The sequence below is a fragment of the Hippocampus zosterae genome, chromosome 12, assembly GCF_025434085.1.
Source record: "Hippocampus zosterae strain Florida chromosome 12, ASM2543408v3, whole genome shotgun sequence".
Classification (NCBI taxonomy): domain Eukaryota; kingdom Metazoa; phylum Chordata; class Actinopteri; order Syngnathiformes; family Syngnathidae; genus Hippocampus; species Hippocampus zosterae.
Window position 1 is genome coordinate 11,713,815 of NC_067462.1, and position 27,233 is coordinate 11,741,047.

General features: G+C 40.6%; 2 protein-coding genes across 6 annotated transcripts; both read right to left on the bottom strand.

The window, feature by feature from the left end:
* Positions 1-858: 858 nt before the first annotated feature.
* Positions 859-18,995, bottom strand: agpat3 (1-acylglycerol-3-phosphate O-acyltransferase 3). Of its 4 annotated transcripts, none has more exons than XM_052081511.1 (10): positions 18,587-18,991; positions 11,469-11,526; positions 11,142-11,370; positions 9,644-9,813; positions 9,351-9,512; positions 7,702-7,855; positions 7,520-7,622; positions 6,319-6,394; positions 5,351-5,549; positions 859-5,011 (listed from the first exon to the last, which is right to left on the bottom strand). In XM_052081511.1, the coding sequence occupies exons 3-10, from the start codon at positions 11,317-11,319 to the stop codon at positions 4,920-4,922; spliced, it is 1,134 nt and encodes a 377-aa protein (XP_051937471.1). In that variant the 5' UTR covers positions 11,320-11,370; positions 11,469-11,526; positions 18,587-18,991; the 3' UTR covers positions 859-4,919. The 4 variants fall into 4 exon arrangements, with proteins under 4 accessions (XP_051937471.1, XP_051937472.1, XP_051937473.1 ...); XM_052081512.1 differs by lacking the exon at positions 18,587-18,991 and adding an exon at positions 15,498-15,864; XM_052081513.1 differs by lacking the exon at positions 18,587-18,991 and adding an exon at positions 14,341-14,691.
* A 1,022-nt stretch (positions 18,996-20,017) lies between these two features.
* Positions 20,018-26,886, bottom strand: LOC127611160 (pyridoxal kinase-like). 2 transcript variants are annotated; one of them, XR_007965247.1, is made up of 13 exons: positions 26,493-26,886; positions 25,464-25,518; positions 23,971-24,075; positions 23,124-23,207; positions 22,992-23,026; positions 22,562-22,647; positions 22,375-22,420; positions 22,178-22,289; positions 21,553-21,689; positions 21,379-21,445; positions 21,094-21,226; positions 20,735-21,011; positions 20,018-20,687 (listed from the first exon to the last, which is right to left on the bottom strand). XR_007965247.1 is itself a non-coding variant. In XM_052081528.1 (12 exons), exons 1-11 carry the CDS (start codon positions 26,580-26,582, stop codon positions 21,105-21,107), a joined length of 939 nt encoding a protein of 312 aa, XP_051937488.1. In that variant the 5' UTR covers positions 26,583-26,886; the 3' UTR covers positions 20,018-21,011; positions 21,094-21,104. The 2 variants fall into 2 exon arrangements, 1 of the variants encoding a protein (XP_051937488.1); XM_052081528.1 differs by having other exon boundaries at positions 20,018-21,011.
* Positions 26,887-27,233: the final 347 nt, after the last annotated feature.

The following is a 27,233-nucleotide window of genomic DNA, read 5'->3' on the forward strand; positions in this document are numbered from 1 at the left end:
AATCCGTTTCATTCCAGTGTATTTAATTATTTCAGTTATTAAGGTATGTTTTAGTTAAGTGTAATTTTCAAACAAATATGATTTCCGATGGTGGTGGGAGGTTGGGTTAATTGATTTTCCATTCAACTGGGACATGGTGACTTATGATAACTCGATGCACAACCTCGCACCTCAGTCGGGTTTGGCCATGTTCCATAACCGGCAGGTAATGCAACATAAATTCCCCCACTTTGACATAGTTAATAAAAAGCAACGCAATTACATGCTCAAGAAAGCCTCTTTAAAAAAAATGTTTCTTTATATTCAGAGGTTATGCCAGAGCTGCTGTTTGGCCTTGAAGTCCGTGAGTCAGAATTTATGTGATTCACTGACCGTATGCAAGACTGACTATGGTAAGAACCTGAGGTGCTGTTACAAAGTTGGAATCTGGCAGGTCTTTCTCGTGAGATGCCTCAGGTACAAAACACACACACATGCACGCACACACACAAGCTCAAGTATTTACAGCTTCTCACAAATACACACACACTTCCACAAACCTGGTGAGCTATTTCAATGTCCACCCTGGGGACCAGCTCAGTTTCACATGCATTGGCATTGCCGAACACACACACACACACACACGCACGCACGCACGCACGCACGGGCAGAGCTGGAAACAAGTTTTTAAAAAAACTCATTCATTTCTGCCATGTACTATGGACTGACGATTCACACTGTTAAAAGTGGTTGGCTTTGTGAAAGGTGAAGTGTGGATGCTGATGGAAGCAATGACAAGAAGATGGATATTAGTTAGCGTGTGGCTGTGCTGCATTTCAGAGAGAAACACGAACGGCAAAGAAATGCACCAAGAGTTGCTTTGTGAGTCAAGTCTTTTAATAACAGGTGGTGAGGGTGACAAAAACAAACAGAAGAAGAGCCTTGGGAACAAAACCAACAAACGAACCTGATGACTTGTGAGGAATGAGTGATAATTGTGAGTCTTTTTTTTAAACAGTCGTGAGATTTCAGAAAAAACTATCAAAGTCATTTATTGATTGAATAAAAACATCCTGTATCAAATGCCTGTATCCATTCTGTGAAAGAATTCAGTGAGAAATAAGGACTCCGCGACCAATGTGCTGCACTCAAGCAGAAGGTGACCAGGTTGAACAGCTTAAGTCAGCGGCGTCCAAACAGAGTCCTCGAATCCTGCACATTTTAGAGGTTTCCCTCTTCCAGTGCAGTTGATTCAAATGAACAGCTCATCAAGCTCTGCAGAAGCCTGATGATGATCCTGATCACTGGAGGAGGGAAACATCTAAAAACATGCAGGATCGCGGCCTTCCAGGACCAATTTTGGACACCCCTGAAATTATTTCACAATTATACTAGTTATCACAAATATACCAGTGAATGCACCTCCGCCAGCTTTCTAAAGTATACTATTGTAGCTTTCACGAATATACCAGGGAGTACAACTGTACCAGTTTTTACAAGAACATCTGTGGCTGCAACTATGCCATTTTTACAAGTATACCAGCTTTCAAAAGTATATTAGTGAGAGCAAGTATGCCATTTTCCCCAGTATGCCAGCTTTCACAAGTATACCAGTGAGTGTGACCAGTTTTCCATATGTTCAAAAGTTATGCCACTGTGTGCAAGTATACCTTCTTTCAAACGAGAACCAATTTCAGCAAGAATGCCATTTTCCACAAGTAGCGCAGTGAGAACATGTCAATCAGCTTTCACAAGTACACCAGTGAGCGCAATCATCCCAGCTGTTGCAAGTATACTCCTTTTCAACAGTCTACCAGTGAATGTGACGATGCCAATTTTCACAGGTTTTCCAGTGAGTGCAATTCTACCAGGTTTTGCAAGTTATATTACTTTTCAAAAGTATACCAGTGAGTATAAGCAGTGATTTTCACAGTGACTGAGAGTACACCAATTTTCACAAGTAGGCCAATGACTACAAGTATACTGTATCAGCTTACATAAGCATATCAGTGTGAGTATCTGCATATCACTTGTAAGTAGTGCGCTCATCAGTTTACACCTGTTTCCTCAAGTATACCAACGAGTGCAATGGGCACTCAACACTAAAATAACAGCAGTCATCTTTTTTTTCTTCATTTTTTACTCAACGACTGACCTTATTTATTGACCACAAATAAATCAGAAGCAGCGATGTCTAGTTTTAAGGCTTGCATGAAATCTCAACGGATGGAGATAATTCTGTTATCGGAGGGAGTACACAGAGTGATCGCATGATACCGTGAGCGAAAAAAAGTTCACATGGACGCTACATGTGGCACAGGAGGGAGGTGGAAGAAGAGAGTGGAATATGTAACGCGTTAGGGCAAAAGATTGCGCGACACTATGTACAGTGGCAGCTGGGATTTCACATGAGGTAAAAGTAAATGCTAAAATGCGGTTACTGTACTTCATTTGCATGGTTCGCCGCGTCTCAGCAACTCTGTGTTACTCATGAAAACATAACCAGGATGTGCGAATTTGCTCAGTCATTCATTGTTTGACAGGGTCAGAAATGGTGGAAGTGAGGGTGGACGCGGGGCCCTTGCCTGAGCAAGCTTGATTTAAGGCAAAGGTCAACTTATCACTATTCCAGTCTATATGTGGCCGAGCAAATATGTCAACAGCTGTGCGAGGCTACGTGGCGACAGCTGGTGACCTTTTGTTTGGAATCTGGCAGAGCCACCCCAGCCACTTTACCTGTCATGGATGCCAACTGACAGGTTGCAGTTTTTGTGAGGACGCGGGGAGTTGCCTTAATTCAAAATAAAATAATAATATGAACATGTAAAAAAGAGGCATGAAGTACAGCTCTGGAAAGGATTACATTAGTCAATGGCAAATTTTATTCAGAGATGGCTTTATGTGTTTGACATATTTGTGATGCAAATTTTTTTTTTTGACTGATTTTTTCTAGAACATCAGTCTTTTGAAATATTTTCTTTTTTTTTAATTCAACCTATAAAAGGTAGCTTAATACAGATTTTAAACATGCGTTGTCATTTTCAGCGATGACGTTGCAGGAAAAAAATAAAATAAAAAATCCACCTGTTGCTTTCCCTAACCCTTAATTCAGAAATATTACATATATTATGATGTGCTTGAGAAAAAAATGGTCAGATTCGGAATCTGCACAAAAATTGACGATGCATCTCAGATTTGTTTTTAAAATATTTTTTGGTGTTATGAGACCACTGCAAAATGATTAATATGTAGAGCGGTGCCTTACGCGAATTTGCTTTATAACTCAAACCACTTTAGCTTAATTCTTAAATCTTTCCATATTAAAATGGATAAGAAAAATAGCACTCCATAGTATTGTATTCATACAACCACATAGAATGTAACTAAAGAGTTTTTGCCATATTTTTTGCTTCAATTCATTGGAGATTGGGCCGCTCCAACTGGTGTGCATGCCTTGGCCACTTGTTGGCACTATAATAGACAGGTACACAAAGGAAGAGTTTCACAAGTGACTCAAGTTTGTTGCCAAGGATAAAGAATATATGGATTTCAGTATTGTTATATTGTCTGTCTATATGTGTGACTCCAGCATTTTGTGTTCAAATATCCTTTGCTTAAGGGGTTCTAACACGACAGCACCTAAGCGACTGGTTAGCCTTTCTATGGCGTAGTGCATTATTTGTTCATGCTTATGAAAGCAAAGCTAAGGGCAAGTTTTAAATGCATAAGGGTAATTCTTTTTGTTTGATATTTAGTTTGACAATAAACAAACCAGGGGTGGCATTAAACAGTTTGAAGATAATATCACTGAAGTAAAATAAACATTTTTGTTTCATTCTATAAGCTACTGACAACATAAAAGTGAAATGAACTTTTTTTTTTGATAATAGGTTCAGCGTTTATTTTTTTCCAGGGCTGTATGTCAGGTATGATAGCTCGCACATGCACAGCCCTTATTGAAGACAAACACCAGGATCAGGTTGGCATGATCACACGAGTCAAATCAAAAGGGGACTGAGTGACGAGGGTTACACTTGATTTGTGTCCTTCTGAATTCAGCACATGACGCAGTGCACTCCTTAGGGGAAGCTTCCAGAAACTAAAGGTGGGAGTGGTCCTGGGTTTGCGAGTCAGAATACCTCATAGTACATCAAAGCTATGTTAACGCAGTAATTACAGTGAACATTTGTATGAAAAACACTTGTCTGCCATGGCATAAATATAAAAGAATCAAATGTATGGTGGTAACTGAGTGTGCCTTGTAGTGTCCCATTTTCTTTAAACTAGTGCATTGTGCACCATTCCTAACCTGGAATACCAGCACCGTGGTAAACTGAGGACCCCGCTTACCAGTTTTGACATGGCACACTTTAGCTCATCAAGCTGTTTCCATTCTACATTTCTGTATCTAAGCGCATGGCCCTCACCGGCGTAAGGTGAAAGGTCATATTTCCATGGTTTAGGGAAGTTTTTGCTTTAAAAAAAAAAAAGGAAAGCGGGTGCATGAAAGGGGGATTGGAGGGTTGGGGGTGCACAAGGATGAAGGGCCCTGTTCTGACCTGGACTACGTCGCCACTCCCTAATTGGGTGACGACAGACGGGAAATGTGGTTTGGTAGGGAGGTAGTGCAAAGCAGGATGCAGGCTCGGTTTGTGGCCTTCCATGTGACTGCAGGTAGGTAAAGAGATGAGAGGTTTAAAATTGGCGGGATTAACGGGGCTTGGCTGTGGAAAGTGGGTCACTAGTTGTCTTAAGATGCAGTACAGCACCCCCCCACCCCTCCTCCTTCATGTCTTGTGGACCTCTAGTGCTCTTACTCATTGCGGCTTCGAAGTCTGCTCTCTATTGTGGTTTCGCAGCTGGGTCTCCTCCCCGACCGAGCGGCCGAATGGACGGTAGGAGGAGAGTGGCATTCGGTCCGGGGTGACGCGTCTTTAGTTTTAGTTTTGTTTCTTGGTCTCTTGGTCGCCGTAACTGGAGCCCGTCTTCTTGACCTCTGTGACGCCGATCAGGCGGCGGATCGCAATGGAGGCTGGAGACACAGAAACAAATGTCAGCTGTTTAGTAGAGGTAAGACAAAAAGTGGAGGCATAACGTTTAAGTTTTAAGTTGGGCTGTGAAACTGTATCCGCTGAAACAAGCCTCCAGTGGCTGCAATTATAACGAATGGGTCAGCAACACTTTGCAGTAAGAACATGCTTGAGTTTCATTAAAAGGAGAAAAAACCCTCGCAAATGTGCTGCATCAAGGGAGGCCACACAGGTTTTTATATGGTGGGAATGTGCATATATATACTGTATCATATTCAGACGCATATGTCTTCGACAGGGTCTTAAACCGTTTATGATGGAGGTTTATTGCGTGTCCGTACCTATGATGAGAAAGATGATGAAGCCAATGATGAGAAGCGGAGAGCCACTGACTGCCACTCCACACGCAAACTTGATAAGTGGCGAAAGCAGCAGCGTGGCCCAGAACAGGAAGTTGAGCAGCGTCCACGGACGGCGTGGAGGGATTATTGTGGGCCCCGGAAACTTTCCCTCCTTGCTGTAGGTCTCTTGTAAGGCATCCTGAAGGGGGGAAATATTCGTGAGCAACAACTGGATGTACTGAATATGTCTGCTAAAGAGGTTGACCTTAAAGGTCAGATTCCAAACATTTTTCAGTCTCCCTTAAAATTCATATTGTCATTGGTAGTTTGCTTTGTAATGCATACACGTCACTTCCTGCAAGTCAACCACATTTCAATTAAAAAATAGGTTTGAATGACTCATTTTGAATGTTTCCGCCGGGGTTACCGGAAGTGAGCTACACCATAGAGATACTGTACAATTTCTATGATAAGCATTACAGTAGATTCAATGGTGAGCAATGTTTTGGAATTCGAAGAAGAGGACTTGTTGTGCACACAGGAGCCGACAGAAGCGGGCGTTGTCAAAACATACAAGATTGAGTTGAGATTGAAGAAAATGTCACAATTCTCTTCACCAATAGGGCAACCAACTGTTTCACAATGAATGAGCCGTTGTTTAAGTGCTCAAGAACGTGGAGAGCAGCTGAACACAAAGCAACCGCACTGAAATTGTTGTCGTCTGTGACGTCACAGCTCTGGGAAGACCCGAAGGGCATGAGATTCAAACTGCAGACAACACATTCTGAATTGTATTTCGTGATTATACCCCTGTCTGGCAACAATCTAATCACAAATCACAGTTTATGCATTGTGAAGGAGTTCTAGTGGTCTCAAGAAGAACTTTGGAAATATTTCGTCTCTGACCTTTAATGGCATCGGAACATGAATAAGCTCACTCGTCACACATGAATGGAATGAAATGTTACCTTCTCTCGGTAGAGCTTATGCAGCCAGTTGGCACACTCGGCTTCATCTGCTGGAATCTCTTCCACAGGGAAACGTCTGCATTGAAGCAAGAACAAGGGCAAGAGTAAATTCAACTTCATCAGGGCACAAATTGAAACGAAAGAGCACAACGGAGATGAAAAATTAGGCTATTACTAATATTTTGACTAAGACACTGGATTTTCATTTTCGCCATGTTCAAAGGTGTTGCGTTCGGAAAGAGACAGTTCTAATGTTGGAAAGATTATTAAATAAGGAGCTTTCGCAAGTAGAGACACATCCTATAACAAAAACATCAGATACTGTTATGTGTGACATCACATTGGACTTTTAGCATATGTACATTTAACACAGCTTTTATATGACGTTGCTTTCACTATGGACCAGCTTAATTAATTGCAATAGCCCCTTCATATTTTAAAAAAAATCTGTATGCACATAAAAGCATAATATCGGCAATCATTTTTCAAATCAGCAAACTAATTTGTGTGTGTTTACGTCCAAATTTCAGATAAAATTTACTCTATTGTTAAGGAACTCACATTTGCCCACTTTAATTTAATAACATGAAAAGTGTTGAACTGAATGTTCCTTTCGCAATTCAGTGAGTTAGAAAAGACACAAGGACTACTAAATTATTCATGATGGTAGCCTGTGTAACTGCCTCACAGTCAAAAGGTTGTGGTTTGATATCCACCTCCATCCCAGGGTCGGTTGGGATAGGATGCAGCTCACCTGAGACAACTAATGATGTCAAATGCTCCAGAAAATGGATGGTTGAATGAATTGTGAAAATAATGTGTGAGCAGTGGCACTCCCCTACCACTAGGTGGCTCTCTCGTCTAAAGGAGATGATTTACTAAAACGCTGCGGATTTATTATTACGCAAACGAAACCATGTCCATGTCCAAATAATGATGTGCATGACTTTCTCTTTGTCAAAAATGCTTCCATGGGAGAGGTCAAAGGTGCCACTGTATGTTGGGGTACTCGATAAAATTCCTCACCCAAACTGAGTGTCCTTGTGGTCCTATTATAGTCGGCACTGTTATTCATTCGCTCCAGGCAAAATGTGCAGTGGTTATGTTTAAGAGCAAAAAGAACGTGAGAAACAATAGCCACATCAATGCAGAAAGTCATGTTCATACAAGTCTGTGGCTCATGCCAGTGAAGCGTTCTCACCTTATGCTCAAGTCAGCTTTGTATTTCTTGCCATTGACAATGCCCAGGAGAGTGGGTGTCTGCTTATCTTTGAAGTTGAGTGTCACGTCATAAACGGCAGTCACTGTAAATAATAAGAAAAAAAAGGCGCACATCAAAAAATGATACATTACAGATGGCATGTGTATATTTTTACATTTTACCTGTGCCCTTGAGACACTGCAGCGTGGTGGTAAACCCTTTGGTGCGTGGTAGAAGGTGATATTTGAGCTTGGGCAGGCCTTTACTCTCTGCGACCTGCATGCTTATCTGGTGCTTCTTCTCTGTAAAGCGGGTCCCTTCACAATACAGCAGGAACTGAAGGGCAAGAGTAGGAGGAGATTTGCCATGTTATGATAATACACACTGAAAACTTCGCTTGGATTGTTTTTCCCCAGTGTGGTATTTTAAAGGGGAATTCAAGGATCAAGGACAAAACAAGAGGGGCGGGGGGTGGAAAGAGAGCGAGCGAGAGAGAGGGAGAGACAGACAGACACCTGCAGTGAGATGTTAAATACAGCTGGAGCAGTCAAACAGATTCATTTGTGTACCGGTGCCAAGATAAATGGAGAAAAAAAATGGGCAAAAAGCGAATAATCCGTCTGCTGCTTGGAGGACATTCACTTCGAAACCGAACATTACTATCATGATGTATATTTCATGGAAACATGTGCACTTTACCCTATATTGCCAGACCTTCCTCCGTCCGTGAACTGGGTACCCTTCCGTCATTGTCGCTCGGTCCGTACTCATATAATAAGTGTCCTCTGTCTCCATCCTTTTAAAGTGCTTGGTGGGCGGGCACCGAGAGACATACATCACAGACAGCTTTCTTAGCCGGCTGGATTGATCGTTTGTAACATGGGTGTCCATAGGGACTTTATGTTCTCTGACTGTACACTAGGTGGCAGTGTTGTATAAAAATACTGTTGAGATGAAAAAGGAAGGAGAGTTCCTTAATGGAGTCGTACGAACTAGTGTTGTTAAAATACAGCGTTTGGCTACACCCTGGCCTTGTTATTTTGCCTTCCCACACCACATACCTAACCCGTTTAGGGAAGATAAAACCAATTGACGAAAATTTACTTTCGTCCTTGCTTAGTCCGTCCTTTTTAAAAAAAACTCTTGTCCTCTGTCCCCAAAATGGGCGGAATGCCCATCTCTGATTTCACGTTCATTCTCCCTCATTTGAAATCTATTTTTGTGATTCTATCGTTTATGTCAACCTGCAATATTACATTTATGTTCACCGCCAAGCATGCTAAAACATTATTACTGTATACAAGTCCGGTCTGGATTGTAAAAAAGTGGCCTAGTGAGCTTCAACCCAAGTGAATATGTACGTGCCAGAGTGGTTTTAGCTCATTTGCTATGTATTTCATGAGTAGTGGCGATATGATTTTCCATAATTTGTCCATCACTTCTCACACGTTGGAGCTTCTAAAGATGAACATTCTTTCGGTTGCAAAATTTGGATTTTGACCAACATGAACAGTCGAAAAAGTCACACAACACAAATTATAAAGTATAATTACACATGAGGAGACCTTAGTTTAGCGCATTGAATATTTAAATCTTGTTGTGTGTTCTTTTTGTCAATCTTTTGATTGTTTTGTCATTATTATTAAGTTCTTATTTATTTGTTTAGTTTTACAAAACAAGATTTTAAACAAGTCCTCATCATATCTCACAGATATACCCTCAAAAAGAGAGAACTGCAAGCATATAGGACGATAATACACAGACGTAAAGTAATAAGTAAGACCGATTTGAAAACAGAATATTCTTCTGTAGCATTTGGATTTGCACTCACCCACATATGTTCAGGATAGTCTTTAAGCCTGTCCAGTCCGCTGAAGACAGTTTTCCGGTCCTCTTCCCACTTCCGCTTGCAAAAAACTATTTCTAAGAAGTACCAGGTCCAGCCAATCAGAGGAACTTTCAGTAGCTCATGTTTAGCTAGGACTTTTGAACTCTGAAGGGAAACAGAAGCAGAGGAATTCAATTGACATTTTATTCATTTACATCAGGACTCAACTCAGTTCTCAGCACATTAGTACATCTTTAAATGTGCTACGTTATAGCAATAAATTAAATCCAACTGACCCCCAGGACACCATATCTTTCGCACATAGTCCAGCCACACAGGAAGTCAATCTCATAGTTGTGGTTGAGAATGATGATGACATGTTCTTTGCCAAATTTGTCCACCGTAGCCTGGTCCGTATACAAAGTGCACTCTGTGCCGGACCACCACTCCAGCAACATCACCAGCTCTGTCCAGAAAAACAAAACACTGTCATTTACAATGTCTGTCTGATCCAAGATGTTGTAATAATCATGGCCAAAGTGAGGAAACAATTCCAAATGTGAGACCGTCAGCGTCTGACAGATTAATTCGGTTTTTATATTTCTCTAAGCAGTTCATTTTCTTGCCCAAGGTTTGCCAATTGACATTGGAGCAGTGTCACAAAACTAACGCCTGGCATGAGGTTTTTCCGCCCCTAACCAAGTTCAGCACCAGTTTGAGAAGATTTGCAGCAGGGGTGCCCATTACGTCGATCGCAATCGACCGATAGATCGCGGACTGATCCCAAGTTGATCGCGAGTGGTGTGGAGAAGAAAAAAAACAAACAACCATTTGTGTGTCTTTCTGCATGTTCGTAATATATAGTTTTTGTGTTAATGTATACTGCACCCTCAGTCTCATTTTCACGAAAAATAGTAAAAAACTAAAATAAAATAAAGCAGGTAAATCTTTAACCTACGGTGACCTGCGTCACCGGAAGATGGTAACGCTAAGCAGTCTGCAATCACAGCTTGTAATCAGAGCTGTATCAGAGCGCTACACCTTTTATCGTTATCATTATTCTCATTCAGAGTTCGTTTCGTGTACAATTCACAGAGGGCACGAGCAAAGAATAGGAATCTGGGGGCTGAGGGAAGCATTTTCAAACGGTACGTGTGAGCTACGATAGTTAACAGGCTGCAAAAGTGCGTAGCAATCCTCCGTGTCAGGCTGTTGCTCATCATGACGTGCGTGTGTATGTGTGTGCGCGGTAACCAGTCGATCGCGGGATGTTAATGAATCGACAAGTCGATCTTCGGTCCAAAAAGTTTGGGCACCCCTGCTTTACAGCCATTACACTACTCCTACTACAATTTCTGTTATCCATGGCAAGTTTGTCGAACCAGGAGCTGTTCTTTACAAAGCAAAGGGCCTGCTTCTCATGTTTGTGATAAAATCACCAAACTCTTACAGAAGGCTATCGCGCAAAGCCAGGGAGAGTCTAAGTGGAGGGCTACAATGGTACTCAGCATTAATAAAAGATTGATTGAGCAGATGCGTTGCAAAGTGATAAAGCATTACCCGTACCAATTTCGAGTTGTTTATGATGCATTGAGGACAACGCATCATAATGCAGCACACAAACAAAAATGGAATATAAATTTTTGAATAAAAATATTTGAGAATTTTTTTAATCACTCTGATAGCATGATAATGACGTAGCTAGCATGTCTGAGGCACACTCCCTAAAAGACTCGCAGGGGACAAAACCATTCATTGGTTCATCACAAACAAAAAGAAATCCATTCTACTCACGGCTCCAGAGAGAGTATGCGAGTCGGCAGTTGATTCGGCGATAGAGCTGCTTGTTGATTGGCCAGATGATGCACGTGCACAGCTGGATGAAGTTTATGATGAGGCCGCTCACCACAAATACAAAGCCCATCAACAATTGAAGAATGAACAGGCTCTTGATGTAAGCCAGGAGAGCCATGCTTGAGAAGCCCAGGGAGCTGAGGGGGCTCCTCTATACACAATGACCAACCTGAGGGATAAAACGCACAACATGAGGATCAGAAACCAGAGTGGGAGAAGAAGCATCACCAAAAAAATAAATTAAAAAAAGAAAGAAAATGTCCGTACCACGGTGGTATCCTTTTACAAGCCTCGTTTGCACGGTCCTTCGGCCAATACTACAGTCCTGAAACCAGAGATTTATCCATAAGAAAAAGAAGCTGAAATGTAAAACGTCTTTCAAATACAGAGCTAAAAATGTTTATAACTGGTAATTTCCAGAAAACGAACAGCTCCAAAGTCTCATTCATATATCCTACCAGTGATGCTGGAAAAACAAAAGTAGCCTCTAACAGTCTGTCCAGGCTATTCCTTGCTTCTCCCAATCTTCTCCACATTCCTCATAGGCACTAAATTTATCTTACATATTGCCTAAATCAACAATGTCAGGGACTCAACAAGGATCCAAAGATATCTTACATTAACTGTTGGGTCTACAGTGAGAAAACCAAAAATTGCAGTGATCAAATGCCAGAAGCACTCCAGAGAAAACGTGGCATTGAAATGCCTTACAAACACAATGGAAAGACAACAGCAGTGGATGCCGGTCAGAAAAAAAAGAATGGATATATAATTATGTAATTAACTGGGTTATAATTGAATATTTCTAGGGTAAAAATAAGAACTCAAAGACCTTAAACACGCGTTCAGAATATCGGCTCCCAAAAACAATTCTCAGTGAAGGCAAATGCAAACTAAAAGCACAAACTGCGCTGTCATGCCTTGGGCTTGCATGTCGACCTTGAAATGTATTCACAAGTTTTCATTGATGATGTAACAGCAGAATTCATTCTGAAGTCGACAAAACCATTTTGTCTGGCAATTTACAGAAAAATGCACCCAAACTAATGGGGATAAGCTTCATCGGGCAACGAGATAAAAAACCCACAACACACTGCCAAGACAACAAAAATATTAATTGCAGGATGGGACGTGTAGGGTCTTATGGTCTTAAGTCGATCACCAGACCCTATAGCGCATACATTTCACTACCTGATTGGAGAACCTCCCAGAAACAAACATGAACTGAAAGAGGCTGCAGCAAAGGCCTGGAAAAGCATTTCAAATGAAGAATGCAAAAGTGTGGACAAGTCAGTGTGTTGCAGGCTTGTTCTTGCGAGTGAGGGTTATGCCACCAAATCTTAAATGTTATTCACTTTCAGTTAATTTTGCTGACTTGGATTGTGGGTTGCTTTATACAAAAGGTAAAACAGTTAAGGCTAGACTCAGACTCACTCACAGCACTAATCACGACAACCACTCCAGAGAATATGCAGATGGATCGTGAGAAATGATATAATAAAAATTAAACCCTGCCCCAACTTTATGCAAGCTTAGGAGTAATCAGTCAATTTTAATTGGCCACACTTGAGCAAGTTTATTATGATATTGTATTATACCGCAGAACCGTGACATTAAAGTGATAAAGTGACAATAAAGATTAACAGACACTTGATGATTAAATCCTTTTTTTTCCCCCAAATAACTTTAAAAAGTGTACTTTCATGAGCTGCCCCTCTCCATTTTATGCAACCAAGATTTGGAGTGTGGCTTCTGTTTCAAAGTTGTCTTAGATCTTAAAAGTGAGACTCTAGTTCCTAAAAACAACTCGACAGTGGGTGGGAGGGTTGTAGCTGCTGGCCACTCACTTCATTCTTATCTCCACACTCAACTGCAGAAGTGATAAAAAACAGTCGCCAAGAGTTGCTGATTCAGTTCCTCATGCTGTTATACAAAGCCACGTGGCTGCTGGTCGTTGCATCTCATGTTACCCTGGGCACATGTTGATTGGATCAAACGTGACCGTCTGAGTGCATCGGACCACACTTGCCATCACAATCGGTCTGACGGCAAGGTTTGGACACATCAGCTCCAATTGAATAACATATGTCAGAACCCACAGAGTACATATCAGAACATGAAGGATGTGCATTGCAAATACATGCAAAATGTATTATTATTATTATTATATTTGAGCGGCTTGGTGTCCAGTGGTTAGTTAGCGCGTTGACCTCACAGTGCAGATGTGCAAGGTTCGACCGCAGCTCCGGCCTCCCTGTGTGGAGTTTGCATGTTCTGCCCCAGGCCTGCATGGGTTTTCTCGGGTACTCCGGTTTCCTCCCATATTCCAAAAAATGCATGGCAGGCTCCTTGAACACTCAAAATTGTCCCTTGGTGTGAGTGGGAGTGCGGATGGTTGTTCGTCTGTGTGCCCTGAGATTGGCTGGCAACCGGTTCAGGGTGTCCCCTGCCAACTGCCCAAAGACAGCTGGGATAGGCTCCAATACCCAACCCCCCCCCCCCCCCGCGACCCTTGTGAGGATAAGCGGATCGGAAAATGAGTGAATGAATGAATAATTTGACTTGTTAAACTACCTGAACCAAAGAAATATCAATGACACAAATCTGTCTTAAAGCCAAGTGTGCCTGTAGGATACATGCACGAATCAAAAGCACAAACATAGTAACTGATATGGTTTCAACTGAACCCCCCCTAAATATTTAACTGGTGTATTTAAAAGCATTAAAATCTCAAAGTATGGATGGATGACGTTCATAAATGAAGACAAATCCTTTTTAACAGACATGAAATATACTAATGTGAAATCAGCTCTTCAAAGTTACCCACTGAGTGATCAAAAAAAGTTCAACATTTTTCAACAACTGTTTGACTGTGCTTGGAAAGTTTCTTTTGAATAGCGATCTTTTCTAAAGGCACACTACGACAAAACACCCACACACAAATATGTAATATTTCCCAAAAGTTCATTTGCTGCAAAATTAAAAAAAACTCTACACAAATGGGGAAAAACAAAACAGCAATGCTATGATTTAGATGAGGCAAAATTCAAACGTGTAAACAGTATGTGGCCAACAATTACGCTACATTGACAAGGCAAACGCACGCTGATCAATTCAAGTCATGCAGCAGCTACATTACCTCAGCTCAGTCCCCGCGGCCAATAGACAGGGAATGAATCCACAAGTTAGAATGATAAAATACTGTCACGTGATTCTCTGTTCTAAGTCAATTGATGTCATCCAGTCCAAACATTCCCACCCGTCTCTGATCGGTGTTGGCGTCGTGATAAATAGCCAGTGTTAAGTCACCCTCGTGGTGCCCGTTATGTAACTGGGAAGGTTTGGAAATATCACCTTACTGGGAATCTGATCGTTCCGACATGATTATAAAAGTAGGTCTGTCGGAACAAGGGGTGTCCATTGCAAACAGCTTATCTGTGAATGCATTGCGCTCAACAACTTCAGACATTTTTGTGAAGACCAACGAGCAATAAAGCGTAGAATCACTCGTGTATCTTATCTGGATGTTGTGTAACTTTTAGCACAATGGTATAACCCGACAACATATTGACGATTAAGTATTGTTTTGACTCTAAGTTAGAGGGGATTTCATAGATCTTAAACAGATAGGCGGTAAAGATGCATTTTTAACAAGTTTGTATTCATGTACAGGTATTCGACTACACTGCCACACGATTGGAATTGAAATATTCATGGGGGCAACTCCCAGTGAAAGAAAGATTTCCACACTTGCCAAGACCTTTGTTCTTATTTCCTCTTGACACACTTTTCGACTTACCTCACATGCTCGCACTTTGTACACACATCAAGCACCAGGACAAAATAAAGGCAGCAGCAGCTCATACTGCCGGCCGAGAAAAGTGCTGCTTGAAACAACTTTTGCGAACAGTCAGGGCTTTGTAAAAATTGCTAAATCATTCTACCCACTGTGGAATTAAAAGATGAAGCGAGAGTTTCACCCCGAGAGCCAACTGAACTTGACGGAACGATAAATCACTGACCGGGTTAAAGCTGCACAACTGTTTGTCCAATACCACCAAATAGCCATCCACCGGTCACTTATAGGTACTGCAGTTGAACAACTCTTTAAACTCAAAACACCTGCTAAAAAACCTGCTAAAGTCAACTGCATACATGCTCTACTTGCAAACAATGAGCCCGTACGGCTACCGTCTCATTTGAAATTTCAGTTGATCGGTCACCTCTTCTGATCAATTTGCTAGTACCCAGGATATTCTCCAGTGCTCGGAATCCATATTTGTCCGTTTTACTCACCAGTAGACATAGTAGGCCATTGCCATGAGCACTAAGGCGCCACAAATTCCAGTGAAGATCATCACAGCACTCTGGTTCAGCATTTTGGTGGATGATGGTTCACCAAATGAGCGCCAAAATAAAATAAAAATGCCAGCAGTGAGCAGCTGGTTGTCACAGGCTGCCCTGTGCCGGCTCCATCATAATCCCATCGAAGGAAAGAGATTATGATGACAACAAGAACGCCTTCTGCAGAAGGAATTGCTTGATCAGCAAGTAATTACTGACGAGCAAGAAAGTCCCATCAAAACATCAACAAAATTTGGATTCCCAGTGAGAGCAAGTGGAAAACCTAAACAAATATCCAGTCGGCACTGCAGACTGCGAGGAGATTCAACTAATGGATGAATGGTAGGAGGGCAGGCACACAGTCCCGTAAAAACCATCCGACTGTATTCTCATTCTCTAATCCAGGGGATTAGATTAGTGCCGATTAGCAGGCCTCGGGCATCCAGGCATCCTGGATATGTCGCGTTTCATTACCATGAACCAACAGGTTGGAGACGGCCGGCTTGTCTGGTTGAGTTTGCCACCCAATTTTGCCATTGGTTGTCGTTGCAAATGAGTTGTTACCATTTTTTAAATGATGATTGTGTTCGGAGTGAATGTCCTTCATAGAAAGGCGAAATATTTCCAGTGTTCCATGAAGGTTTAGTTGTGTTAGCATACGACAACCTGCCACTATGTTACAACTGTTATATAGGAATTAAGACTACCCTTGTAGATAATAGAAAACATCTCTATAATGATGGAAAAATTGGGAAATCAATCTTAGTATCGGTAGCCTGTCTATGATGTTTTATATGGTGTGTAACCATGAAGACAATAACTTGGTAGGATGGAATGATTTAGTGAAATAAACTGTGTAATTTTCTTTGCTTTACTTTTATGTCTACAGTTAACTTGAACTAGGACTGGCAACAAGCATCTTGAAGACGTGCTCACAATCACTACCTACTAAATTGTGAAGTGTTGTAAATGTCCCTGCAACTTAAATTTTTGCTTGCAATGCAAGACAAAAAAAGTGTTTATGGATACAAAACTTTTATGCAGTAGATGTAATTATCTTTTACCACAAACTGCATCACTTTTAATGAAGTTAGTCATTTTTAGCCTTCAGGGGTTGACTCAACCATGACTAATAATAAGTGATTATACATGATATACCAAATAATATAAGTGTTCACCCAAATCAGCATAATCTGCAAAGAGTACGTCTCTCTCTCTCTCTAAATATATAAATATAAAAATCGATTGATAGATACATAGATGAATCCCAAGACAGATTTCCACCTATGTTGCAACCTGCCTATTATAAAATCTTTTCAACTAATCCTTTTGGACTTCGAAACCACTAAACGCATATCCACTATCTGGTTGACAAAGTTTGATCTTAAAAAGATACTGACATGCTAAAATTTCACTTCAGAGCTAGAGTCCAAATGCGGGAACTGGGCTTTTAACTGGTGCATTTAACTGTTTTAGTGTCCTGAGGACTAATACAACTTCTCCATTGGTAGCACTGGTGGGGCCAACTTATCAGGTCACACCGTTCTTTTTTTTTGGGTGGGGGCGGTGCGGGTTGCGCACGGCATGACCGTGCATAACGTAGTCTTAGAAATTGTCAATACAAAGCTTCGCATGTAGCAAGGATTCAGAGAGACCGGAGTTATTTCTGCAAAACGTTTTACTGTGAATATGAAGTTTATTTAATAAATAAATTATTAAATAAACAGTATTTAAATACTGTCCTTAAATGAACACCAGCATAACTATCAGCATTGCTACACCCATTATAATTCAACTCAAGGGTGGCCAGTTCACCTAAGACTCTTCACCTGGGAGAACCACAATTTATCATCCTGCCTGTCATCATAATCTATCGATTTTTCGCCCCTCTACCCTGAAGGCTAGAAACCCCCTTTTTTTAGTTGCAGGAGAAAGACCCGAAGTGAAAAATCTGTGAAGTCTGTCTGTATATATATCACTTCATACCAATTAGTGGCGTAACATGTTGGGCCTGACCGATTGAATAGGGCATTATTAGGCATTTGACGTATTCGGTATTTTTAAAATCACCCATTTTTCCCGATTGTTAACACATACCAACATAAAACACAGATAATGACATTCAAGAAAAAAAGCTGATTCTTCTGTTTTAAAGTTAAATACTAAAAGGGCAAACTGATGTAAGACTGTCAAATGTTCTTCATATTTATTGTTGTAAGGTTTATGGGTTACAAAAATCAGAAACATGCGTCAAGTTAAGGGATTTGATGGTACTGCAGGGGTTTTCACTGCACAGTAATTGCAATAAGAATTACCACTAAACAGTAATGGCAACAAGCATTAAGACGTCCCAACAACCGGATGATGAATGACAAATATTAAATCATCGCGTTATTTTCATAGCACTCCCTCTCAAACGTCAGCTGTAATTGAGGTGAAATTAGATCGCGACATGGTGATGCAAGTTCAACGTCAGCAGACGTGTACTCATGCTTCCAGTGGTTTCACAAGCACAATTTGCCTGCGTATAACAAGTGCTGTAGTGTTCAACTGGCAATCTGTAAGCGGTTAATTGTCTGAGTAAAGCCTCCATACGCCACGAGCTGCTAGCATATCGCTCATATGGGGAACTCTAACTGTGACCCATGTGCCCGGGACGTCTCACGCCAGTCATGTAAACTCGCAATAGAAAGCTATATTGTTACATGACTTTTCTTTTGCCGAAAATGAAAATATTAGCCGAGCTCTCCGAAGCTTTCCCAAGACAAACAAGAGGCGGACACAAGCCCTGCATCTTACGTTTAATGTGTAATAAATAACCCAACAACTACAACCCAGGGAAAGTAACCACTATCCCGCCGAGATAGCATATTGCGACTGTTTAGATTAGTCCAAAAATGTTTAAAGCAAAGAAGAGGAATGTTTAGGTCGTGCAGCTCAGTTGCCGGCGAACCCGTGTGGCTTTCTTGCTAGCGTTAGATGCTACGCTAGTTAGCTAGCTACGGCTAGCTAACAGTAAGGCACATTCTCAGTGGGCTTACCTGCAAATGGATCACTTGGGAGTAAAAGCCCCGTAGATTCGATAATACGTCGGCCGCAGGTTCGGGACCTCGTGAGGTTGTTAAAAATATACCGCCCCCTTTACATAGCCCCCTCTATCTACACAACGTGGCTTAACAGAGAGGGTACAAAGATGACTTGAGGTCATGCAATTTTCAAGAGCACTATTGTTTGTCGGTTAAAGCGCCACATTTCCTCAAAGCCCCCTCTGAAGATGTCCATCCGGTTAGTCCAGACTACCACCCCCTCTGCAACACACCTGCCTCTTCAACTGTAGTCACTAGGCGACAATTACTGTCGAAAACATGTAGTTGCTCAATTAGCACAGTAGACGATGTTAATCCTTTTCCACTTGTCAGTCATTGCTTTGTTCCTTCCCTCCATGACCAAACTAGCATTTTTTTTCCTTTTCTGAATAAATATTCACATTTTGGACGAATCGCTTGTGTTTGAAATCCAATTCACACATTATTCCGAAAGCAATTCGTTAAATTTTCTCTTTGATACACACGTCCAAATTACACAGTGGATATTCTGTCGTCTAAATTAATTCATCCATTCTCTCCGGCATTAGCTATTTTAGAACTCTTCAGCCCTCTGCTGGTGTTTTAGCACATCTGCGTCTTTAAACCACTGTTGCCCAGTCCGTTAATAAACCAATGCACAGACTTTTGTGACCCCTGCTTTAGACTGAACTTTAGAGTCTAAATTTGAGACTCCATTTAACCTTGGAAGTATGTTTTTTGGAATGTGTGAGGAGGTCGGAAACTCATACAATCACCACACATGGAAGGCTAGACCTGGATTCCAATCCCAACCATCAAACTTTAGTGGTGGATGTGCTAAGCAGTGGGTTACTGTGCCACAACCTTGACATGTTTATCTTTATCACTATTATTTGTTTAGACTGATCATGTAAATAAATCATTGGAATTGGACAAGCTGTTATATAATTTGTCGTAAAAAACAAACAAATGAAATCGGTCCTTCTGATGATCTCAATAATCTAATGTGCAGCGCGACAGTAGTTGGGGTATCACTACTGTAAACTAGGCCCCTCTTGAGATCATGTCCATCTTTAAAATACTCAAATGAATGTAAAACTCAGTAAATCAAAACTGCCTGCACAGAAATTAACTTGAGCATACTTAGGATGGATACACTGTATTGTCTTGAGTAGTTATTTAGGTTAATGCCAGCTCGTCATACTGTGGATTAGTGCTGCACAAACATACCTGCCCCTAATTACACAGCATTAAGCACTTTATCTGACGAGGAGAGTGTTTAGTTGCCTGTTCTTTCATATTCAGTATATTATCCTAATTCTGATCAAGTTAAAGGCACATTTTGACTGTAGGTGAGATTTTAAATACCAACAACCCGCTCCCAGCAAAACAAATACATCAAAACACTTATTACATAGTTTTTATTACATCAGTCATTCCATTTGTTGTGTTAGAGAAGCGGCTCAATGTTTTGGCCTTCAATTTATATTTGTGTTGAGCAACTAATACATTTGTACACACACACAAAAACAACATTCAAAACCAGCTTCACTTCCTTTCTGCTTTAAGGCTATTGATTAGTGCTGAGATATGGCAATAACAAAAGAATGCCGATCAACAGTACAGAAAATATTGTCTTTTAAAAATTATCTGTGCAAGTACCTCAATTTGAGATGGTTTAAGACAGGAATCTAATGTGTACTTATTTGGATGAACGTCATGAAAATTAAAGGCATGGATTAAGGAGGTGTGGTGCTTAAAACACCAACTAATCATAATTGTCAGTGGGGCTACAATTCTATAACAACAAAAACACTGGCAAATAAATCGTACCAATAAAAGTATATGGATCATGAACAATCTTCACCGGGTTTGAATAGTTTAGTACAGCGTTGCAGTACACATATCATAATGCCTCAAACCTCAACGCGTGAGCTGTCACATTTATTCCATACACAGTTGTTATTTTCAATGTCGCGGTGACATTACTGCATATTTCAGCAAGTGACACCTCAATGATTTATCCCAACTTATTTTGTCAAGTTTTTAGAGTTAATAATTACAGATTTATCCAAACCTATTTTGTCAAATTTTTAGAGTTAATAATTACAAAGAGAACAAGACACTGATAGCGATGAATTCAGCTCTGACCACAGCGGCATGTACAAGTACACCTGTTTATAAGTTACAATATACCTAAAAGGATTATTAAAGTACATTTAGTAGTCCAAAAAAACTGGCTCTAAAAATAAGCCCTATAGGCTAATATCTGTTTTAAAACTATGCAAAGGAAGATGATATTTATAAAAGCCATAGTACATCGATGTATGGCAGTGATTCTGGCGTGTCTCCATACAGAGTGCGAGTAATGAGTCTTCACAGCTGAACATCTTCAAGGATTCTGAAAGGAAGAAACACATGACATGGTTGGGGAAAATGTTACATATCCCATGCCAATCTTTATATTTATTCATGAATGTTACCATCTTTGATATTAGGACGTTTGTAAAAATTTCGCTTCCACAACGATGGCAGGATTCTCAATATCGCCTTTGCTCTGAACCATTCTCAGCTCCAACTGTGCAGGGCTGGGCCTTTGCCCCGGGCCGGCTTTTTCTGAAACATTGCAGAGCAGTTCATAACATTAACTACAAGAATACTGCAGTATTTTTTCCTTCAATAATTGTGATGCTCGTGTCAAATCTGTACAAACAAGGTGAGGAACAAATTGTATGAAATAGTCAGAAGTCTAAGTAAAAATGACATACCATTAGCATAATTAATGGTCCGTTTAATTACATGGTGCATAACCGAAACAGTCTTTTCACAGGCAGCCTGGAGGTAAAAAAGAAAAAGAGTCAGAATGATTACACCAAGTGGTCATTATGACATTGCATCAGCTATTTAAGGACTGAGAGAGCATTGCAGAGGGGTGTCTGAACCTTCAGGTCACTGGGATGATGATGTGTCCATGCAAGCAACAAGGCAGCAAACAGGTCCCCGGTCCCCACAAACACAGCATCAACTTTGGGGATGTCCATGCAGATCTTCTGAATGCTCATCGTACCATCTGGCTTTTCTACGTGGAAGAATGCACAGCAATATTTGAGCGTGACGGGTACTGTATGACTGCAGTTTGTTTGTTGGGGTGAAAGTCATTTGCATAAACAACAAAAAACTTTGCAGATCCAGCATGTTTTTGAGTTCCAATTGGATTTTGTCTTTGTCCAAGAATGGAAAGGTACATGACAGATATAGTTTAACGAGTCCTGGCCCCCCAATTCATCGCAGCACACAGGGTCACCATTGCATCATTAGAACAGCCTGTCCAAAATCAAAAGTGAAATAAACACTCTTCTCACTTGATTTATAATGTTTTATCAACCATGAACCAACAAGTTGCCTGCTAATGAACAAACAGATGGACTAAGAGTGCTTCACTAAGAGCTCTTCTCGTTAAGAAATTGTGCATTTTGAATATTATTCTCTTCAAAGTTTGTTTATAACTTACCCCAAAAGGCTAACAAGGGTTGAATGTACACAGATTAAGTGGCGATGGTACTTTACCAATTTTTTGGCTCCCAAGGGCCAAAAGGTACTGGCCTCCTTGATTCGAAGGCAACTCAGTACTAGTGAGTACCACCGTTTTTGGACCCATCTTGTGAAGCAACTCCATTGCCTGAGGAGTACACAGGACACAATTATGCACACAATCTTGGACTGCTTTTTATAAAATTCTAAATTGATTGACAAAAGGTACCCACTTTAAGAGCATCTTCTGTGGTGTGGATTTTCCTCCCAGTTAAAAGCCTGTTTAAGAAACGCAGATGTATTTATCATCTGTCTCTTTTACAAACATTTATTCGTGCATTTCTCCTAAACTGTATCTCTGACCATGCCACACCAGTCGCTTTCTTTCTCCACCTTTGTATTCATTAAAAGGCCACTCACTCTGCTTCAAACTGGTTGGGGGTAAGAATGTCGGCCATAGGCACTACTTTGTCCCGGTAGACTGGCAGAAGTTCCTCTGGGACATACTGGAAAAGGCACCAATTTAAAGGTTTGTTATGACTTTTTATTAAGGATATCTTCTCATTTCTGCTCAGTCTAAACACATATTGAACGTAAGGAAAAACAACAACAAAAAAACTAAAAAAAAAAAAAATGTTTTTGACAAGGGGAAAACTCATAAGGCTCAATTAGCTGCTTGCATTAAAATGGGCGGGGAGTGGGGGCCAGGTCACTGTGTCTGCATAGACATCATCAAACATTGCTCAATATCTGCAAGATACCATTTTTATTGTTTTTTGGTTTATGGGGTAGGAATAAGAATAAAGAAAAAACATAACGGCGTATTAATACAGTACATTAAAATGCTCACCATTGCACCATGGTCTCCCATTACAGGGTCACAAACTGTCACAAAACAAACAAACAAAAAAAAGGTAGGAGTTAACTACTTGGAAGATTTGGCTGTTCAATTTTGCATTGAATCAACCAGTATTGCACTCACCATAAACTAAATTGGGATTGGCCTTTTTGAGCTCTTTAACAATCTCAACAACAGTCATCAGGAAGGACGTGTCCCTGCTGTACCCTAGGTAAAGGAAAATGGAAACAAAACACGTACGTGCTTTAAGAGGTATGCAAATGCAAACGATACTCGGTCTTGTAAAAGCTATATTTCAGAGCTTTGTCCGCACAATAACTGTGCGAACAATATCAAATATTCCTTTAGAACAGGGATGGGCAAATGCTTTTGATAAGGGGCCACATGAAACAGTGGAGCGCTTGCCGAGAGCACCAACTCCAACTTTGTCTCCAATATTTTGACTACAGAGTACAAATAATAAGCATATTGTCACGTTTGAATAAAGTGCTGTGTGGAAATATTTACACACTTTAAAAATTTTTAATTTTGTGCAGCAACTCATCTGGCAAGAATGTTAGCATATCATACACATATAGTGATGATTTTTACTACACTCAAACAGGACTGTCGTACTGGACTCAACACTTTTTTTGGTTTCTCCGACTCCTTGGCATGTGACTTGGACTGAGCCATTGGACTTGCAGAAGCGTCTTCGCCACTCAACCGAATCCAGCGATATTTTCATTCCTGATTATTAACGTCCTTCAAACGAAACTTGAAATAATTTATTTCAGATGATCAAAATAGCCACCTAATTGGTTAACCTGAACGCGAGCGCCAAAGTACGTAGTCTTTTTCTTTCGGTAATGTCAAAACTGTCAAAATAAAAGCATAATGTATTTTTTGTTTTTGTTTGACTTTATAGTCGCCATGAGTGCTGGTCAGAGATTGACCCCCAGGCCATACTGTGTCCACATCTCAGACTCACCTGTAAGGATGTAGTCATAGTGGTTCACCTTATTGAGCTTGATGCCCTCATAGAGCACATTGAGCTCATCAGCTTTCAGTACTTGACCCTTCCAGTGAGCATAGCCTAGAACACGAGACAAAACTTTGATTATTGTTGTTTTTCAAGAACGCCATCCAAAAATAAATAGACTGTGGTAACATCGGAGGGGAGATATTTGCAGAAACTGGGTGTGATTCTTCCCTTTTCTGTCTGATCATTGACTCACTGTGATGCAATCTCCCTCTTAAACAGGGCCTCAACACTGAGTGGAGACGATGTCTTTATACGGTTGCCAGTTTCCCCCTTTTTTGTGCCCCTTCACCATGAACCCACAATAAACTCCCTCAGCTGTTCGCACTACAAATGAAAAGACTCACAAAAACACGGGCCTTTCGCTGACCCAGAGCTGGCCAGCACAGCAGCGAGCACCTCCTGCAGTGAGATCGCTTTTACAGGGGAAAACACTCTCAGGCCTGCACTGGGAGGTTATAAACGAGGACATTTTCTTGTACAGGTCAAATTACAGGAGTGTGATGTCGCCCGCATGAACCAATTTTGGCTGGAAAAAGGAATATATAGATATCAGATATATTACCGGTAATCTAAGAGGCTGCTGTGCGAACATCACCAATCATGTGTGAATTCAAATTATTTTTATGCTTTGGTGTATAAAAGCCAGCTCTAATTATAATTATCTCTTGAGCAACCTTGGTACCCTGATTTATTCTCATTAGAGTTGCAGGTGAATTCAAGGCTATCCAAGCTGAAAGTTGATGAAGGGCAGACTACATCCTAATCATAGGAGGACATGAAGACACGCTCACATTCACACCTAATGACAATTTAGTCTTCGGTGAACCTAACATGCGTGTTTTTGAATTGCAGGAAGAAGCCGGAATACCTGGAGAAATCTCAAGCAAGCGCTGCAAGAACAGACAAACTGCACTCAGGAAGACCAGTGCCAAGATTCGAACCCCAAAGCTTAGTACTGTAAAGCAGCTGTGACGAACCACTGGCCCCACCATGGCGCCCTCCTCCCCACTGCATCTTAGCGGTATTTATAGTATCACTTTTGTGTAAGTTGAAATGAAACCATCCTTGCAAAATAAAACAAATCAATTATTTTCATTTAAAAAAAAGATTTTTTTTTAATAATCATCGGTGATAATCATCAACACTATCATTTATTTATTTTCATTTTCAAGGGAGGCAAAGTACAAAAGCCAGTAACTATGTATGCACTACATACGAGTTTTATCTATACACCAAAGTCACAAGGTTAAAATGTTACATTGGTCAACCATTTTCTTGGACATTTGAGGGAGAAAATGTGCTGAAAGCAAACTTTATACAGTCATTCAGAACATATTTTGAAACCTAAACAACAAACAAAAGGATAGCAAAATGTAAAAAAGAAAATAATTGCACACCAAATTCCCTCAAGTGAGACCTCTGTAAAAGCATGAGACAACCTGTGTGATTGGAGAACTGCACAGAATTGATAGAGTCCACTTCAAAACCCAGAACCTGAGAAAAGTTTAACAAAAAGAAAGAGAAAAAGAGAGAGGAGTTAGTTGACCTTTCTTTGTCCTAACACTAAACTATATAAAGCAACAACAAAATTTATTGTGCAGACTCACCTTCATACTGGATAGGATTAAATTACATGGGGCCATTATACCCTAGTACGAACCCACTAAACTGGCGTTTGCGTGACTTCGTAGGAAAAGAGTGCGGATACTGTACTACACTCGCCTTGACCTGTTGGCATTGAAAATGTGTGCTGCATGATGGAGCGTGAAATGTGACAACGGAGACCATGGACTGTTTAACAGTTGAAGCTATACATTAAGCAAAGCTCCAACAATTAGTGTCCTCAGTTCTCAAATGTTTATCGAATGTTGTTAAAGTGATGCAACACAGTGGTAAGCATGATCCTGTCACAGCTTTTTTGGAACATGTTGACGCCATAAATTTGTAAAATTATTTTCTAAAAAGAATAACGTTTATCAATTTGAACATTAAAAAGTTTGTCTTTGTAGAATATATAATTGCATATCAGTTGAAAGTGATTTGAAAAATCATTGTATTCTGTTTTTATTTATATTTAAAACATCGTGCCAACTTCATTGGAAGTGGGTTTAAAGTACAGCATGCTGACTTGGTATATCTACATGTATAAACCATTTTAAAGAGGATTGAGATCGAATAAAATCATTACGAATACGTTCTAATCGACTATTTGGAGTGAAAAAAAAAATCTAACTGTCCACACGCAGAGTGAGTGTTACAACTACTCCCGGCGTTTAGTCACATGAAACACATCTCGTCTCTGCAAGCAAACCATTTCTACTGTTCATTCATTATTATCTTTTATCTTGTAGCAACGTAAGACAGGAACACGACATGGCACATATTACAAAACGATAAGGCAATGTAGGTGTACTATCTATGAATTTTAGCCACACAGCAACAAACATTAAGCAAGAAACGATATATACCTGCAGAGGGAATGTTGCGGACTTATTTCCAACATATCCTCGGACAACATGACTCTGAATGGACAACACGCGACATTCCATCGCCGCCATGAGCCAAATTGGGATTAAAAACTCGAAACGCAATCAGACAATAAAACAAGTCCACGTGCAACATTAAAACTCCGCACAGCTCAGGACGCGCTGAAAGTTAGCATGGAGACTGTCCTGTAGTCAGCTGCGAAGGGCAACGAACATAACCACCCTCACCGATCTTTGCTTATTCAACTCATAGGCTATCTCCCAACTTGCTTTCTCTTGGGTTCGTTAGACGTCATCTCGAGGAGGACCGAAGAGCGAATTAAAGTCCTGTCTCGAGTTGCAATTCTACTTCCGCACACACTAAAGTACCCGGATATGGCAGCCCAGCCTCTTGTTGCGGCCCATGTGGTACGGCACTTCCAACAAGACAAACTAAACCATGATGTCATTAGTCATATGTTAGTACATGACTGCTAACTGTATACTAATTGAAATGTCAGCCAATGAGAGGTTTAAAACGTCATCATTTTTACATGTACAGTACTAATATATTGAAATGTCATTTTATAGACAAGTCAAAACAATCTTTAGCTTCCCGTCTCTCACTTTAACTGGCCTTTAACCGTGTTTCCACAAGCTCACAAAACCCGTGTCTTTTATGCGTGTGACCACCAGATGGCGGCTCTAGACTTTTTCACGTGATTGACCGGAATTGTTTTATTC